At 41.1% G+C, this 19,768-nt stretch overlaps 1 protein-coding gene across 1 annotated transcript in view; it reads left to right on the top strand.

The window, feature by feature from the left end:
- Positions 1-17,471: 17,471 nt before the first annotated feature.
- The window catches only part of LOC107039061 (homeotic protein proboscipedia), a 31,078-nt gene continuing 28,781 nt past the window's right edge, over positions 17,472-19,768 (top strand). The window contains exon 1 of the mRNA XM_015258499.1: positions 17,472-18,003. Within this exon, the coding sequence (XP_015113985.1) occupies positions 17,472-18,003 (532 nt within the window). The remainder of the gene's footprint in view (positions 18,004-19,768) is intronic.

Consider the following 19,768-nt stretch of genomic DNA (forward strand, 5'->3'; position numbering starts at 1 on the left):
TATATACTTTTTGTATGGAATTGGTCTAAACTATAGATTCATATGTATTTCATATATATTTTATAAAAGTATCGAAGAATATATAATATTAAATTGGCCTATATTGTATATATTTTTTATTTATTCTTCAATGGAGGAACATTGAAAATTCAAATGCAATTTTCGCTCGATTTTCAAAGAATTTCTAACAATTTACGGTTCAAGCTCCTGAGAACGTGGGGTTTTTCGGTTCATCGCAAGCTGCTGCACACATTTTGAGAATGTGTCGGGATGGGGTGGGTTTGCAGGATGAGAATCGGTAGGTGGTTCCTCCGGTGTCTTTGGAAAGAGTTTCTATGATGGATGTTCTTCGGATGGACGGAAGGAGTCATCAGAGGAGTCGTTTCTATCGACACCTCCAGAGTTCGGCGGGAAAATAGTCGTAAACGTGAATTACACGGAGAGAAATATTCAGTAATAATTACGGAAGAATTCACGTAATCCGCAATGGGGAATCGTTTTCCGGCAATTTTTATGGGAATGGAAGGGAAGAAATCTGAAACGTTCAGTGAATTCTCAGGTTCATCACCGAACAAAGTACGAAATTGTCACGTAATTTTTCCCGAAGAGGTAAAATCTTACAGAAACTTGCCGACTTATTATCCCTCAAAAATCAAAAATTCTTGAACGTTCAACAATTTTTATGAAGCTGGTGAGTTATTTCTACGTTCCGTTCCGTAAAATTTCTCAATCGTTGGGGAAAAATTACGGAACGACTTGTTGTCCCCACAGCGTTGCGTCATCAGGCGGCTGGTTAATTTTTATAGAACAAATCGTAGAATTTACGAGGCGATTCGCACAATTTCAGTTCCGACTCACAATTTTCATTGAATTTTCCCTCGCGGATTACGTATCAAACCGTAAATCCATATATTCATCAATTCATCTTCATTTTTTACATCTTAAATTCAAACATCTACCAGACATCAGTCCTTCCAGCACTAGACAAAGAGTTAAATGTTTCGAATAGTCTTCCTCGTTAAAAGCATCAAAAATTCATATCCCGTTCCTGTTTCCCAGCAGTAAGATCTCATTTCCGTTCCAAAAGCTGACCCACAAGCATATGCGTCGTAGCAAGAACCCAACAATTAATTTCAATTATAAAAATATCATTGTCCTTTATGGCACTGGCAGGTGTTGCGTGGTCAGGGGTCACCTTTTTCTGTCGTATCTTTTTTTGTTTTCAGCAACCTTATGTCCCCAATTTTGTGGGCACGTCCGAGGAAAACATTTTAGAAAGTATAAAACGAAAATTGTGGTCTCGATGCTTTGGGATACGCCCGGGGGACCCTCTCAGAATTACTCAGGAACATTTCGTGGTAGTTAGAGGGGATAAACATTTTTTGCCGACATCCACTGAAATGGAGATATTATAAACGTGCGTTTTTCATGATTTAATCATGCGTACGTCGTTTGAAGTAGAACTTTGAAGACAACAGAGCGAGAAACCGTGGGAGAAAAATAATGACGCAATGGCCTATCACATCCTACGATTACACAGGTCTCAATGTACGGACCAAAGCCAATAATCATCTCCTACNGCGTCATCAGGCGGCTGGTTAATTTTTATAGAACAAATCGTAGAATTTACGAGGCGATTCGCACAATTTCAGTTCCGACTCACAATTTTCATTGAATTTTCCCTCGCGGATTACGTATCAAACCGTAAATCCATATATTCATCAATTCATCTTCATTTTTTACATCTTAAATTCAAACATCTACCAGACATCAGTCCTTCCAGCACTAGACAAAGAGTTAAATGTTTCGAATAGTCTTCCTCGTTAAAAGCATCAAAAATTCATATCCCGTTCCTGTTTCCCAGCAGTAAGATCTCATTTCCGTTCCAAAAGCTGACCCACAAGCATATGCGTCGTAGCAAGAACCCAACAATTAATTTCAATTATAAAAATATCATTGTCCTTTATGGCACTGGCAGGTGTTGCGTGGTCAGGGGTCACCTTTTTCTGTCGTATCTTTTTTTGTTTTCAGCAACCTTATGTCCCCAATTTTGTGGGCACGTCCGAGGAAAACATTTTAGAAAGTATAAAACGAAAATTGTGGTCTCGATGCTTTGGGATACGCCCGGGGGACCCTCTCAGAATTACTCAGGAACATTTCGTGGTAGTTAGAGGGGATAAACATTTTTTGCCGACATCCACTGAAATGGAGATATTATAAACGTGCGTTTTTCATGATTTAATCATGCGTACGTCGTTTGAAGTAGAACTTTGAAGACAACAGAGCGAGAAACCGTGGGAGAAAAATAATGACGCAATGGCCTATCACATCCTACGATTACACAGGTCTCAATGTACGGACCAAAGCCAATAATCATCTCCTACGTTCACATACAGTTTTAATAACAACAAATAATACGTTTTGTCCGGGTCAGCGTATTTTTCATTCCGTGTTTCAACACAATCTCAAAAGATTTTAAAAAATTTCCTTTAATGCCCATTGTTCACGATTTTTCAACGTCTAAGACTACTTTCCTCCGACCAAAAGGCGAAATCACAAAAGCCTTTCAGGATTACCCCGCGCACAACGGAACGATTAATTATGATTCTTTTATAAATCGATTTGCTCGATACACAAGCGCTCGCGGTAGCCCGTTAATCACTTTTACTCCTAAATATTTCACATTGTGCGCGAATTAAGCCGCTATTAGACCGCGGACAATGGATATCCTTTTTCGGAGCTGCTACCTGTGCCCTGGTGTGATGATGCATCCTTCATCCCTGACATGCTGGTCGGGTGATGATGGAGAGAGCAGTCCTGGGTCGAAAAAAATGGTTGGTTTTTGGTTCAAGAAACCAAGAGTTTGTCGACAAATATTCGCCACATATTCGTCTTGGATTTTCTCCGAAAACGGTTGATTTATTATTGTTCACATATACCAGTGAAAGAAATGCTCATCTTAACCCAAGTGGCTAAGTGCGTGGAAAGAGAACCAATGAGAATATTAACTAGTGATGCCGCGAGACGAGACGAGAGACATGACGAGACAATGACAGAAACGAGACGAAGCGAGACAAACGAGACGAAAGACATGACGAGACGAGACGAGAAGAGTCATTCGAGATAATGACAGAAACGAGACGAGACGAGGCGAGATAAACAAGACGGGAGACATGACGAGACGAGACGAGACAAACAAGACAAGAGACATGACGAGACAATGACAGAAACGAGACGAGACGAAAGACATGACGAGACGAGAAGAGTCGTTCGAGACAATGACAGAAACGAGACGAGACAAACAAGACTAGAGACATGACGAGACAATAACAGAAACGAGACGAGAGGCATGACCAGACGAGACGAGACAAACAAGACAAACAAGACGAGAAGAGTCATTCGAGACAGTGACAGAAACGAGACGAGACGAGAGTCGAGAGAGCCTCCCTCGCTCTGTGTATTTTTTTCCATGCAAATTGAATTATAGAGAGGAGATAAAGCGAGACGAGACGAGACGAAAAATTTGACGAGAGAATCTCTCAATTCTCGACGAGACGAGAGAAGGAATTGCTCTCGTATTTCGATACGAGACGAGAGAAGAAATTGCTCTCATATTTCGATACGAGACGAGGCAAGAGAATGGTTTCCTGACAACGAGACGAGACGAGAAACTGCATCCTCTCGTCTCGTCTCATCTCGTCTCGCGGCACCACTGATATTAACTCCAGAATAATAATCATGATGAACTGATTATTCATTCACTCCTCATCTTCACTCCTGCCGATAATGTATTTTGATTGTGTAATTATTTCTCCAGAGATATTCACCACGGTTGAAAATTCGGAATTTATACAGATAATAATTGGGCCACAGCAGGTTTTTGGTTTAATCCTGTGCTGCAGTCACCGCATCCCGAGATGCTTCAAATTTAATCATTCTTATTTTTCCACTCAAAAAGAGAGAATGCACACTGGCCGGTGAATGCTGATTTACCAGACCCCCTCGCAGTGTCTTTAGGGTAAACCTCGGGCGGGGCCAAATCCCTATTTTACCTAGTCTCTCCCTCCACCCGCGACATTGGGAATGGGGAGTGAAAAAAGTCGGTCGTGTACTAAATTTAAAAGTAAAACCTCCGTCTTTGTAGAATCCCTCCGGTGAGAGAGGCGCCGACCATCGAGAGTCTCTTTACGTTTTGCCTCTCTTACTCTACCCCTCCTCGGTGTATTCCTTTCAACAGATTTAAATGGAGCTCAACCGCGCCTGACTCGATCGCCCACCTACTCCTACTCATTGTCTCAAGAAATTGAGTCCCTCTGAAAGGGGAGTAAGATATTTCCCTTTTTCTTTCTTATTTTTCATTGGAAATTTAATTTTAATATGAAAATACTTTTTCCTTCAATTTTAGAGTTAATAAGTCTCGCTAGTTGATCGCGTTAGCCATTTTTCTCGGAATTGAATCTAAATAAATAAATAAATGACTAAATAAAGGGCCAGAATTTTATATGAATTTAATTATTGCAATAATTTGGCTGCAAATATTTTCTCTTTTCAGCACGGAGAGAAATATTTAGTAAAAATTGCGGAATAATTCACGCAATGGGAAATCGTTTTCCGGAAATTTTTATACGAATGGAAGAGAAGAAATCTGAAACGTTCAGTGAATTTTCAGGTTCGTCACCGAACAAAGCACGAAATTGTCACGAAATTTTTTCCGAAGAGGGATAATTTTACAGAAATTTGCCGACTTATTATGCCTCAAAAATAAAAAATTCGTGAACGTTCAACAATTTTTATGAAGCTGGTGAATTTTTTCTACGTTTCATTCCGTAAAATTACGGAAAGACTTATTGTCCCCACAGCGGTGAGTCATCAGACGGCTGGTTCATCTTTACAGAACAAATCGTAGAATTTACGTGGCGATCCGTACAATTTCAGTTCCGACTCACACTCTTATTATTGAATTTTACTTCGCACGCGGATTACGTTTCAATACGTAATTTTTACGTCTTTTTCTGGTAATTTTTATTGATTTTTTCTCTCCGTGAACAACTGAAAAATCTGTCCCCGAAAAAATATCGGAAATTCACACATTAGATTTCCTCCATTCATCAGTATTTTTCCCCCGGACATTGTGATCAGTTTCGGAACTCCTTCAGATCCCTCACGACACAAATTACCTCTTTAACTTGGGGGAGAGTGTCCACAGGTCGGAGTCAAGATTCAGTTCGGGGTGGAAAGATGGAGTGGTCCCTCGGGGGAACACCACTGGCCTCCGGAAAAGAAAGAGCACCGGAGGTCACTCTGTCGTCCGAGTTTTTCTCCGGAACTAATAGACAAATACAAAACCCTGGGTCCAAGTACTCACCCAGATTCTGGAGCAATTGCTGCAGCTGAAAATTCACGACTCTCGCTGGGAGAAAAACCCCGGCCACTCCTTCCCGTATCTTCAGAGGTTATTCTCTCAGTCCAGTTCCCATTATCCCGAGGAAATTAAATACGTCACTCGTTTATTAATTAAGGATTCCCACGGAAATTATAATTAAAACTAACATTCTCTTTGGAAGCACCAACAAAAATTCAATTTCAAATTTGAATTCAATTAGAATTTTTATTTTGTTTTCAAATACTGACGACTTTTCAATTTCTTCTGTTGAGGAATTATAATTCCCCATATTATAAGTGGAACTCATAAATGGATTCAATTATTTGGAATCAAAACCTATTCTCTTTTGTATTTTCCGTCTGGGTTTTGAAAGCGAATATGGGTTAAGGGCCCCGGACAAACTAAATATCAATCTTTGATAATTGATATTTCTGATGCCTTTAATAGGTTTGCCTGATTGGTTCTGTTTTCTCTGTTTTTTCTTCAATAACATTAACATATTTATACTCTTATTTTCTATCGTCCCTTTTGATTCACGTTTCATTAATAAATGTGCATCTCCATATGCATTCATTAATTTCATTTCATTTCATTTCATTCATTATATTTGCCATGCACTCCTCATTTCCCGGTCAAATTTGAATAATGAAGCTGTTGAAGAAAGCTACATGGTCATATCCGCATGGTTACACGGGAGGGGGCAGCGAGCGAACCGAGCGAGGGGGGGGGCGAAGCCGCCGCGGGTTGGCGAGCGAACCGAGCAGGGGGCGGAGTCCCCTAGTTATAAATGGAATTACAAAAATGTGAAATGGGGGAGGAAAAAATGAAATCGAGAGCGCACCGGACGCCCTATTATCGATGAAACAGTTTTTTTTTCATCCTCCCCCATTCTTTGGAAATAACAACAAAAATTAAATTTGTAAGTTGAAGTCAACTGAAAAAAAAAATTGTTTGTTCTCAAATACTGACGCCTTTTCAGTTCCATTTTTAGAGCAATTATAATTCCCCATATTATCTCGGTATCCTGAGCAACGAGGACGTCTCATAAAAGGAATTATGAAAAATGTGAAATGGGGGTGGAAAAAATGAAATCGATAGGGCACCGGATGCTCTATTATCGATGAAACTGTTCATTTTTTTCATCCTCTCTCTTCATATGCGCTCGTCCATCATAATCCGTGATCACTCGGCCACTTCACTCAGCGTGATCCGTCGCCCTGTCGATATAATACGAGCGTTTTCACGTATATCTATGATTGTCAAAGAATGAAACATCACGGTGAAAATCTCTATCCACATTACCGATGAATGACCACTTTCAGATAGTATTAACACGATCAGACAGATGTATTCAAACACCGAATCTCCACTTTAATCCCCAGTGGAGATAGCACTGACGTCACCAGCGGTAATCCCACCGGCAAGACAGATAAATCGTACCAAAAATTTTGGGGTATAAATGGTTTTTGTGGGAATTTCTGTGGAATCATTCCCCGAAATATCGCGGATTCGGATGGATGAGGAGCACGCGAGAGGCTGATGCTTATGGCTAGCTGAAGTGAGCGAGTCATGGCGGTGGGTGCAAGTCATACCACTGGCCCTTCACCCCAGAAATTAATGGGGGTGGGGAAACTGTCGGCAGTGCGAATAAGTTGATATACATGTGATGCCGATGACTTTGGTTTTCTGAATCATCGCTGATGGTCTTGGAGGAATTTGAAGATTCATAAATGAGGAAAACTGGTGGTCTGATTTGATTACACGGAGAGAAATGTTCAGTAACAATGACGGAACTCACTGTTCGCTCACCGATTACGGAATCGACTCGGAGAATTTAAGTGACGGTATCGTAATTTTTCACAGGCGATTGAGGGAAAAATTACAGAACGCTCTGGAAAAATTCCGTGATTTTACATGAAAATTACACGGAAAATAGATTCACCGAAATTCTCGTTATCAGAACCGCAATCAGACGACAACGAGAGATTGCTGACGAGTTACAGCATCATCCCAGAGTAATCCAGAATAGATAACAGTATTGTGTCTCAACCGCAACTCAGGCCACTGCAGTGAGAATAACTCCGGCGTATGGACGAGAGCCACCCCCGAATATTTCGATGAAAACCGCCAGAAGACACCTGATCGCTCCCAGCGCCCTTAATTAGATCAAGAAAGGAGGGAGGACCACCACCAGAAGTTGTCATCCCAAAATTTCCGACATGGTATTCCCATTACGGTGTGGCCCTCGCAAATGCGTAAGACCTGCGGTACAAACAAACGCGGTTGAGAAACAGGAAAAGGCGAGAAGGTCCGCTAGCCACTCTGAATTCTCGAGGATTACAACTGGGAGGGGGAGGGGGTGGGGGAGAGGGGGTGAAGTGGCCGTTACNGAAGTGGCCGTTACCTCTCGAGAAAGCACAGGGCCAAAATGTCGGGACGAGAAATGCCGCCACAACACACGCGGTGGCCCGAACCGACCAAACCAAAGATTAATGCACTACACTTTACTAGGGCAATTTGCGCCAAGTGTCGGAAGGGAGACACTGGAAAGTATTCTAACCCGGGGGATACCTCAAGTGGGGTAGATTTGTTCCAGCGTGAGGCCTTATCCTTTTCTAATGCCCGTGAAATGCTCGGAGAGGTTAAAATTTTGGGTGATTAACCCTAGATCGGTCACCATACGAGGGAAACACCGCAGCCCGTCGTTTTTCTTGAATTGCCATTGAATGGCTGATTGGAAAAATTCAAAAAAAAATTGACTTTTCCAATTAAAGTATCTAAAACATTAGAGTAGTATCAGAACAACATGATTCTCGAAATTCCTGAAGAAAACAATTTTTTCCGCACAGAGGAATTATTTTTTCCCATGTTGAATGAAAGTGCCTGTTACGCGTCGTTGCCGGAAACTCGCTACACGCGCCCGGGCAGTGTAGAGTGAATTTGGCAACGTTCGGGCCCAAATAACACGGCGGAACTTGAGGATAACTCCAGATAAGACTGGTCACAATGCGAGGGAATTGCCGCAACACGTCGTTTTATTCACCTTGCCATCGACTGGTTGACCGGAAAAATTTGAGAAAAATTGAATTCGTCAATTGAAGTATCTGGAAAATTCTAGTATTTTTTTTTCAATATTGTATCCTTAATTCTGGGAGAAAAAAAATTATTTCCAACAGGTGAACAATTTTTTCCCGCGTTAAATGAAATTGCCTGTTGCGCGACGTTGCTGAGAACTCGCTAAACGCGCCCGGGAAGTGTAGAGTGGCTTCGGCAACGCTGGAGCCTAAATAACACGGCGGCAGTACCGCGGAGGTGACTAAAGTCGCATTTTCCCGTCAGGTGACCAGACTAGGGATAATGAAATGCTTATTAGACATTTCGGACAAGTTGTCTTCGCGTGAAATTATTTGGTCGCTCCATCGGGAATATGTGAATTGTTAGGGGGAAGGTCGAGGGATGTTGCACGGAGAAAATTATTAGAATTAAAATTCAATAAGATTCAAAACACAGTTAATTAAAATTAATTAAATTACAATAATAATTTAATTCAGCAGTGAAGTGGTCAAACAGTTCAAATTAATTCCATTCCAGGGCCAGTTCTCGATGAATATCTCAAATTCTAAAGGAGTTAGCAATTTCAGTTCCGACTCACACTTTTTATTGAATTTTCCTCCGCTCGCGGATTACGTTTCGAAGCGTAATTTTAGCGTTTTTTTCCTGTAATTTTATTGAATTTTTCTCGCCGTGTGTCTTCTGAATATAAATCACAGAGCTGCTCTCGGAATATCACACCGTGGTGAGATGCATGAGCAAATTAAACATGCATAATTAAAGGTACAACCTCCTCGGTACTGTTCTTGAGGCAACTCGAGCGATGCCACGAGGGTTAGTCCTCAAGGCGGTCGGGTAGCAGCATCTGGTCGCTATGAAGTATAAAGAGGCATGCGATATCATCCAAGTGAATGCTTAATTAAAACCTCAGACTACAATCTTCAGCGAAACTTTGCGAGATCCTTTGCGTGTACATCCGTTAACGAAATGCAGTCGTCTGTGTCTGATTGTGCGTCATTTCATGTGAAGATCCCGTGTGTTTTCACTGCACGGAGAGAAAAATTCAATAAAAATTACCCGAAAAAAAAACGTAAAAATTACGTTTCTAAACGTAATCCGCGAGCGAAGTGAAATTCAATAAAAAGTGTGGGTCGGAACTGAAATTGTACGAAGCGCCACGTAAATTCTACGATTTGTTCCGTAAAAATTAACCAGCCGTCTGATGATTCACCGCTGTGGGGACAACAAGTCATTCCGTAATTTTTCCCCAACGATTGAGAAATTTTATGGAACGGAATGTAGAAATACCTCACCAGCTTCATAAAAATTTCTGTAAGATTTTACTCCTTCGGGAAAAATTTCGTGACAATTTCGTAGTTTGTTCGGTGATAAACCTGAAAATTCACAGAACGTTTCAGATTTCTTCTCTTCCATTCCGATAAAAATTGCCGGAAACCGATTCCCCATTGCGGATTACGTGAATTGTTCCGTAATTTTTACTGAATATTTCTCACCGTGTGAACGAGATATTTCATGTCTTCCGCGTGTCACGACGATTCAAACAGCTTTTTGTCCGCGTTTTATCGATCCAGAGAGGGTTCATAATTTTTTTTCGACGCGGGAGTGACTAAAAGTTTTTGGGAAGCAGCTCTCGTGAAGAACTCGCAGGGGCTCGGTGTCATGTCTGGTGGGTGGAGTGGATTCAGACGTGGGGTGAACGCTTCAAGTGATACGATGATTGACAGGCGAACCCCTCGGGTGACGATCGCCATCATGGAATGGCGTTTCAAGCACGACATTTTATTTTTAATAACGGAAATGCCTCTCGGGCCTGCGGCTGTCCATTTGCTGACGTTTTTTTTAATGAGGCAGTGTCAGAAATTAATATTTGGGAATTAGTTGGGGAATGACAGATACACTTTGTTGTTAATTTGATGGATCTTTCAGAGGTGCAAAGACGTGATTCTTGAATCCCCAGAATGATGACAACAAAATTATCATTGGAGTATTGTAAATTATTATCCATGATCCATAAACGTTTCAATTATATTTCAGAGGATGTTCAAAATTCCAGAATTTTTTATTGAAAGTAATGGAGAGAATTGAATGCAAAAAAGCGCAATTTTATCGTTAAAAAAATCACGTATTTTTCAATTGATATTCAAGATTCCAGAATTTTTAATTAAAAAAAATGAAGAGAATTGCATGTAAAAAAACCGCAATTTCATCGCAAAACAAATGGGAAATTGCTCCTGTAGTGCGTATAGTATAGTTATTTTTGCTAATAAATTAGCAATATGCTTCCGAATGATCATTTCGCTTATTTGTTTCCATTTATAATATTCATAGCCTATTTTATTTTCTTGAATTGAATCAATTTCTTTTTAAGTAATTGTTTTAGATTTTCCACTTATGAGATTCTAAAAAGTTCTGAAAATTTCTATGAAATATTATTAGGAATACTTCATTTATACATAATTGAATGCATTCGAAACATCACATTTAAAGGAACTATCAGAAAGCTAACTTTCCGGGGAATTCATGAAAAATTCGAAATTTCTGAAAATTATCCTAAAAATCAAATTAACCGAGACAGTTATTGTAACCATCTTCTAACTTTGATATAGTCGCATTGAAACAAGCATATTAAGCTATGATTGAATTCATTTCAAGCGCAATATCCAGAGATATCTGCGGAATTCTGATTTTCGAAAAATACGAAATTTTGGAAAAATTTCTCAGAAATCAAAATAACGATTATTGCTATCACTTTCATCTTCGAACTCGGTCAAAAGGACATCCCAACGAATTTTTAAGCCGTCATTCAACGAATTTAGAACGTTTTTTTAGTTATCGTGTTAGAACTGAATTTTGAAAAAACTCGAAAATTAAAAAAATGAATCAATGAATTAAATTTTAATTCATGGCGATGGATAGGGCTTAGCAATACCTATATTTGAGAAAAAAAATCATTCAATTCAATCTATTGCATTTTCAGACTTTTGTGATCACAATGGGTCGATATAAAACAAAAAATAGAAAACTTAAAGTTGAACGATTACAATGCTTCCATTCGGAAGCAAAAATAGAATGACCTCAACAGATATTCCCTGACATCAAATATTAGCTGATGAAAAATCGTCATGTGCTTAGAGACACCTGTATCGTGCATCCCCGGCCGAAAAAAATGAATACTAACTTCCGTCACTTGGTGGCCCATATTTCACGAGGCGGAAAAAATACGAAAAAATGGGTGACACAAGAAAACGAGTAAGTCAGGAATATCAATATATATGCAAACCCTCGACATAACGATCTATCGGTACGTAAATGTACCAGGGTAAGTCTTTGAAGCCCAGGGAGGTGGATGAGAGAGAGCTCTGGAAGAACCATTCAGTGACAGGCGGGGGAGAGGGGGCGAGAGGCTGGTGCAGATCGAAATGGGCGGAATAGAGGGATGGAGGGGAGAGAAAACTTGAAGCTTAATATAAAACTTCATTTCGCAATAGAGCTGGCAGGCAGAGACGAGAAGAAAAGAGAACGTCTGGCAGATAGAAATGCCAGTGTCGTCACAAAAAAGGGTCGCGGGAAAGAAATCCATTTTTTTGTTTCAAAAGTTTTTTTTATACGAACGATCAACTTTTTTTCATTTTTACCAGCGAATTTTTGCTACGAAAAATAAGACAAATGCCAATATCTCTCGTTTGTGCAGAATTATCACCAAAAAAAGGAAACAATTGACCCGAAAAATGTAAAATTTTAAAATTTCCCTGATCAAAAAATAGAAAATTAATGATTTTTTTGTCATTTCGTAATTTCTTTTGAGAAAAAAATTGTGAGACGGTGGATTCACAGGAAAATAGTCCCTCGCAACAGCACCGCGGGCATATAGAGTCGCTCCGGTGTGCGATGAAACTTTTAATAAATGGCAGAGTCGATATGAAGTATAGGACTTTGACATATCGTGTGTCTGTAATGTATAGTTAAATTTGGCGGCAGATGTGGCGCCTCGGCATGTACTCCTCTGCACACCCCACCTCACTCAGCGCTGGCAGCCTGCGGAGAGAGAAAGGCTGTGTCAGGGTGGGATTATATGTGTGCCCTTGCAGTGGCTCTGAATCCCGTGCAGCACTCTTCCCTCTGATATATCAAATATTTCACCGCAGGCATGCCTGGTGGACACACTAGGCGGAATATAATAGGGATATCATCGCACAAATATCGCCCAATTTTCCTATCTCCAAACGCAGAATGTTTGGAAAGTTGTACACTGAGAAAAAAATAATTTTGCCAAATCAAATACAATAAAATTGTACTGTACAATCAAATTTGCTTCAGATAAAAATGCCCGAAATTTTTATAAACGGAGAGGAAAATTCAATAAAAATCACCAGAAAAAAAAGTTAAAATTACGTTTCGAAATTTAATTCGCGAGCGAAGTTAAATTCAATACAAAGTGTGAGTTATTCTACGTGAGTAGATTCTACAATTTGTTCCGTAAAAATTAACCAGCCGTCTGATGACTCGCCGCTGTGGGGACAAGTCGTTCCGTAATTTTTCCCTAAAGATTGAGAAATTTTACAACTATAGGACTTTCAGTTCGGAAAAAGTGTCGCAATTATCAATGTGTGTAATTATTGTTATTACTGCCACTGTGAGATCTATTGTATGTTGTCAACAAAATGTACAAAAGGAGAAATTCATGTACTATGAAATTCATGCATTATAAATCAGTAGCGAAGTGGTTCAACTGGATTTAGTCTTTAGTTGAGTTTTCCATAAATATTTCCGAATTCAAGGGAGATAGCGAAATTTTCATAATAACCTTTTTAATAGCACTCAATTCGCTCTACAAAAAAGGTTATGAGAAATACTTTGCTATCTCCCTTAGATTTCGAGATATTCATTGAAAACTAGCCACTAGCCAAAATCTACTTAAACCATTTTACTTCGTTCCTGAAATTATTGAATTCGTCACTTGAAACTGGGCCATAAAATTGAGACGACGGTCAGTAAGTAAGGGTCAAAATGTCAAGAAGAAAAAAAACCCACGTACATCGACAGAAAATAAGAATACCCGATCAATCAAAAATAAAAAAGATAACACGAATTAATTTCGTCATTCACTCATAATTTAGCATAATAAAGCCTGAAAAAACTGTCCTCCGGGGCAAGATTGGAAATTCTGATTGAGCGGGAAAAAGTAACTCCCCTTTTTACATATGCAGCAGTGGAACATCGAACCCACGTGAAATGGATTACATGGGACTCGGGTACTAGGACAAAATTCTTTCTATTATTATTTTTAGGCGGCGCTGTGAACTTTTCGATCAAGTGAGCTGTCCAAATCAGCGCTCTTGTACAATGCCGATCGGGGTAATCTGTCATCAAGACTGCCCCCAAGCGAGTCACCGATGACACCGGGCCGTGAGGGTATAGTATACAGAGATGGGTTTGGTCCATTCAATTTATTTTTTCTAACAGGCGAAATTCAAAGTCGGCAAATGATTTTTTTCGTGTGAAAAAAATTATTTGTTTCCTGAAAATGCATTTGCTAGGGCAGGGTGGGGCAAAATGGACACTGTCTATTTTTTTTACATCACAAGAAATTCGATGAGTTATTACGATTTTTTTTAAAAGTCATATAAAAATTAATTTATTTTTTGTAGTGTAAATGTATTTTTTTATATTATTTGCCGTTAGAAGGACCGTGGCTATATACCGTAGTATACATATGTACCTATGATAATAATAATAAGAAGAAGAATAAGAATAGTAATAATAATGAAAATGTAATAATTATAAAACTGAAAAATCAATTATTTGAAATGATAATAATTCTTTTCAGTAAAATATAATAATAGTTTTTTTTCCACAGAATGTATCAAGAATTTCTCATAATCTGAATTTTAAATAAAATATTTGTTAGAAAATACACTGTTGAAAAAAATTAAATTTCAGGTTTCACTGAATATTCAATAAAATTTCAGAATTTTAAGCAGCGTAAAGAGGAGAATTCCTTGATTTATTTGAATTTCCAATCTAATATGAATATTTAGTGCCAAATGACATTGAATTTTCAGTGAAATCTGAAATTTCATGATTTTTTCCCCTAAATCGCATTCAGTGTCACTATCCCGAAAATTCAAGAATATCTTTACTGGAATTTTCTGGTTTTCTATTCATTTTCAGGGAAAAATGAAACTGAAGTTTACAGTTCTCTTTGATTTTTCCGCGAAATTCTAAATTTTCAGTGACGGAATTCATTGAAATTTCTGCGGTAATTAAATTCGATAAAAATTTTCAACAAGTGTACCGGAAATTTCAGACAAAAATTTTAGACAATGTATACTTCACCCGCATTCACCAATATTTTACACCCGAGAAATAATTACAAAACCTAAATGCACCCCGGAAACTTTCGCAGGAGTCATCAGAAAGCGCAAATGCAACTACAGAGCGATAAATCGCGGGGAGAATTACTCGGACCTGTACATGTGGTTTAGAATATATACTGCAGTTGTGCAGAAAACAAAGAATGAACTATATCGCAGACGAATTTCCCACTCTCCTAAGGGATATACAAAGTGAAATACCTTTCATGGCGAATCCGACGCCTGCGATCAATCACGTGAGCCCGAAAATCTAAAATGGCCTCCACGTGATCAGCTGATCAGCGAGACGAGACTGACAGTTACGGCAGGCGCTCTGATGAAGAAATATCAATACCAAAAGGGTATTATTGATTTTGTGGAATAAAATTTTGTTCTCATTACATTGTTTTTCATCAATTGATCGACTTTTTGGCACCTCGTGACAGTACAATGTTTCATGAGAATGAATATTAATTCATTTGCTAAAATCAATCACGAATAACCTCAAAGTCTCGAAAGAATAGTCATGACTAGAACCTACTATTTTAGTTCAAGAAGATTTTTTTTTTAAAGAACCATTATGCCTATATACACATCTTAAAAACTTGTATAAAAATACTTTTATGAAATATATCGTTTATTTTACGTAAATTATTCGCCATTGAGTGTCTCTCTCGACTCTTAATTTGACGGAACATAATATGTTCATTAATCCAATGGAATTATATTTGCAATTGGTAAACAAAAAAAATATTTAAGAATTTGAAATTGAAAATTTGGCAATTTATTACGAAACATTTCCGTTCTTACAAATTCCAATTTCCCGAATTTCAATGTGACAGTTCTTTTTTGAAAAACTCAAAAGGGGGGGGGGTCTTCTCTCCCAACCTAATCCAGTCTTAAGCAAGTGAATGGCTATCGATCGCGACCAACTTCATTTCGATCGCAATACGCGTTCGCCAGGGAGCGTTAACGAAAAAAGTGCCTACATACACATACACACACACTTTTCTAAATAAAAAAAACCATCTGGGGAACTTCCACTCATTAAACGTCGACATTTCATGAAATTACGATTTTTCATTTGCGCGATGAAACCAATAACTTCCTATCGGAAAATTAAAAAATTATTTCTTTCTTCTTTCTTTGTTTGGATTTAACGTCACATCAACAGCTAGGTTATTAGCGACGGGCTCTCGACTCGTTCTTGACGTTAGAGCTCACGACTATTTCCTCTGTAACTTGTAGGTTACGATGTTATGACAGTATTTCAAGTGAATGATCGGAATGCAATCACACACGATGGTGAGACTCAACTGTAGTCAGTTATTTTCTCGAGACACGTGGAAACTGTAGGTTGTTTGTACATGATTCGACCATGATTAATTCTATTTCTCTCCATATCTTAACATTTTATTTCAAATATTCACATTGGTGTCCTTATATCATTTGACTAAATCAAATAATCCAGAAAAAATTTCACCGGTGCCAGGTTTCGAACCCAGGACCTCTGGCTTTGTAGGCGGACACCTTACCGACTCGGCCATGCACCCGGCTAATTAAAAAATTGTGCTAAAAAAAAATGTACAATTTTTACTGAACGTGAAAAAGCCACTTCAGTATAACTAGAGCCTACCTGCAGAAAAGGGACAGGTACCTCCCGTAGAAACCGCGTGGTCGGAGCACGTGATGGTGCACCCCCCCACCACTGGTGAAACCTCTGGTATACCAGGATATAGAGACGCGCTCGCGCGTCCCGCCCACGGGCTGGCGGGTACATCGTGGCCGCCTTTGCCTTCACCACATCATGATATCCCTTCGAGTCGCTAGCTCGCACTCGCGCCGTCTGGACGCCAGCCCGTGGTGTGAGCAATTCCGCGATAGAGAATAATCGCAGCAAGAGCAATAAGAAAACCCCCGCGCGCGGTTGTACGGGTACCCCAGCCAGCCTGAGCGTGTAGCCACCCGCAAGGGGGGCCGAGCACGCCCCCGTTCACCGGAGGAGAGGGTAGAAGCCTCCGCGGGCCTCCGATACCGCACACCCATTGGCTCAACCAGGGTCACGTGGCCAAACCCGCACAAGACACTCTGGCCAGCCACCGCGTTGGGAGACGAAGGAAGCGAGACAACAGTATCAACAGAGATACGCCGGGGTGAATGCCGAAGAAATTCACCGGTTTCAAGAAATAGGATAAAAAATACATACCTCAGCGGACAAGGATTCCGCGGTGAATGACGTCCTCCTTCAACTCGCGTTGAGACTCACTCGTACCACTGTGTTTCATTATTGTTCGCCATTGGGAGTTCAACTCCAAGTTTTGCACACCACTACGGAGACACATTCCCACCAGTCAATTTTTTTTTCCCCACCTACCTTCGGTATCCTTCATTCCGCGAACGCTCGTCGCGACAGTGTCTGCTAATCCGCACCGAGTCGGGGAGTTTCGCTGAAGAGCAATCGAGTGTTAGTACTTTGGCAATGTCCAGTGATATTATTTGTGCCTGAGTTGGTGAATAGGATAGGATTATGATATTGAGAAAATCCAAAGTGTTCAGTGAGTGAATGGTATTGAGTTCAGCGTGACACCAGTGATCCTTAGGAGAAATTTTGGAAAATCCATGCTGATCACCAGGTGGAGAGCACTACCGAGCGTTGGAGTTTGATGCGTGGCAAGCAGCACTCGTTTCACCAGGAAGATACTGCCTGTGAACTAGTCCACCAGAGCATTGGGCTCCGGTTGGACAGTAACGATTTTGTGATTGACGACAAGGAAGTTATCGAGAGGGTGAAAACGCGGTCGCCAACACCCGTCCTGGCGAACGACGGGTGCTCCGGTACAACCGGAGCTGGTGGCGGCTTTTGGCTGGCCTCGGTGGCCGCGGGGGCAGGTGCTGGGGCCAATCTGCCTCCGCACGGTACCCATCCAACCATGGATCCAAATTGCGGTCCTGCCGAGACTGGTTTTATCAATAGTCAGCCATCGATGGCTGAGCTGTCAGCAATGCCACAGCTCGGTGGCGACGGCCAACTTCAACACTCACCTGGTACCGTTGGATCCATGAGCCCTGGCAGTCATCATCCTAATTATCATATTATGATGGATCCACATGGGGTGCAGGATCCTTCTGGTGTCAATGTGCCCGAATATCCGTGGATGAAGGAGAAAAAAACGACGAGGAAGAGCAGTCAGCAAGGTAAGGACAGCATTCTGAAAAATTTGGGACTGATATGGCTGTTTAGATCGAAGTCTCATCGAGAAATCACATCTAAAGACGATATCCAACACCGGAATGTTGGATTGAGCCTGTGATCACTGATGCCGCGCGACGAGAAACTGCATCTTTTCGTCTCGTCTCGTTATCAGGAAATCATTGTCTCGTCTCGTCTCACATCGAAATACGAGAGCAATTTCTTCTCTCCTCTCGTCTCGTCTCGCCTTATCATATCTCTATAATCCAATTTGCACGGAAAAGAGGAGAGGCACTCTGGAATCTCGTCTCGCCTCTCGTTTCTCTCGTTCTCGACCGGCTTGGCTCGTCTCGTGTCTGTCATTGTCTCGAATTACTCTTCTCGTCTCGTCTCATCATGTCTCTCGTCTCGTCTCGTTTCGTTTCTGTCATTGACTCGAATGACCCTTCTCGCCTCGTCTCGTCTCGTCTCGTTCCTATCATTGTCTCGCATGACTCTTCTCGTCTCGTCTCGTCTCGTTTGTCTCGTCTCGTCTCCTTCCTATCATTGTCTCGCATGACTCTTCTCGTCTCATCTCGTCTTATCACGTCTCTCGCCTCGTTCGTCTCATCTCGTCTCGTTTCTCTCGCGTCTCACGGCATCGCCACCTGTGATACATTGCCTTCTGGTCATTAAAGCCTCTCTGTTTGTAAACGCCACAGGGAGTCTATAGTCGCCGACGGCTAATGACAGTCACCAGCCACTCCTTCTGTTCACTGTAGCCATTCAAACCCCCATATGGGACACACCAATAACCCATGCCGAGGAAACCGCACGTTTTCACGTGTCTCATACGAAAACTCCCACAGTTTGTACCCCACACTCATTCACCATGGACCACCGTGAAAATTGGCCCTGAGTGATGGCCACCACGTGGTCTGTTTTCCACGGAAAACCCTTTATTTAACCACTATATTCTCTCACCCGAGTGAATGATCGTCTTCGAAACGAATTACCGTACTTCTAACGGTCATTTTCACTTCCGTCTTCTTCACATGCGGGAATCACCGCCGGACAACCGAAGCTATTCATCTTGTTGGGCATCAACTCTGTCATTTAGCCTGTTGACACTCATTCATTTGGGGATACAAACCGAGGCAGATTGCCGCAATTCATGGGAATAATCGCGGGATGATGTTTATGAGTTGTTGAACATAACCTGAGGAATCCCCGAAAGACGTATCGCGGCATCCTTTTCCAGCGACTTGTTGGCCCATTGTCAGAGCCATTGAGTGCCGATAAATCTGGCAAGTGCGGTCCCCTGGCACGCGGTTCATGGACGATCCTAAGGGTGTAAAGGTTTATGGACCCGAGGGGGATGTCCGCGTTCCTACAGTTATACTGAAAGATGAAGGCCTTGAATAGGGGCGATCGGGGGAGGGGAATTTAGCAGTATCCCGACGGTGGCACTATCCTTCGGAGTAAGTTAACCTCCAAAGGGGAAGATGGAGTGCTTGGCCGACGCGAGGTTAACCGGCCGTTGGCCAGTGGTAACACGCGAAATCATCTGTAAATTGAGCGTCGGTTGTACGGGTGGCGTCGGGACGCCCATAATTCATCCCGTACCGGCCCGTACCCGGCAATCCAGAGGCGTCTCGGCTATTTCACCATGAAAATAGTCCCCATTCTCTCATACACTGGTGCCTTATCGCCATTCTTCACTGACCACCGCACGTCCAGTGATTTTTTATTTTTACATTTCTCTTTTTATTTCATCCCCCCCCCCCCCCC

Source organism: Diachasma alloeum, unplaced genomic scaffold (assembly GCF_001412515.2).
Source record: "Diachasma alloeum isolate Michigan unplaced genomic scaffold, Dall2.0 Dall_scaffold_00291, whole genome shotgun sequence".
NCBI classification, from domain to species: Eukaryota; Metazoa; Arthropoda; class Insecta; order Hymenoptera; family Braconidae; genus Diachasma; species Diachasma alloeum.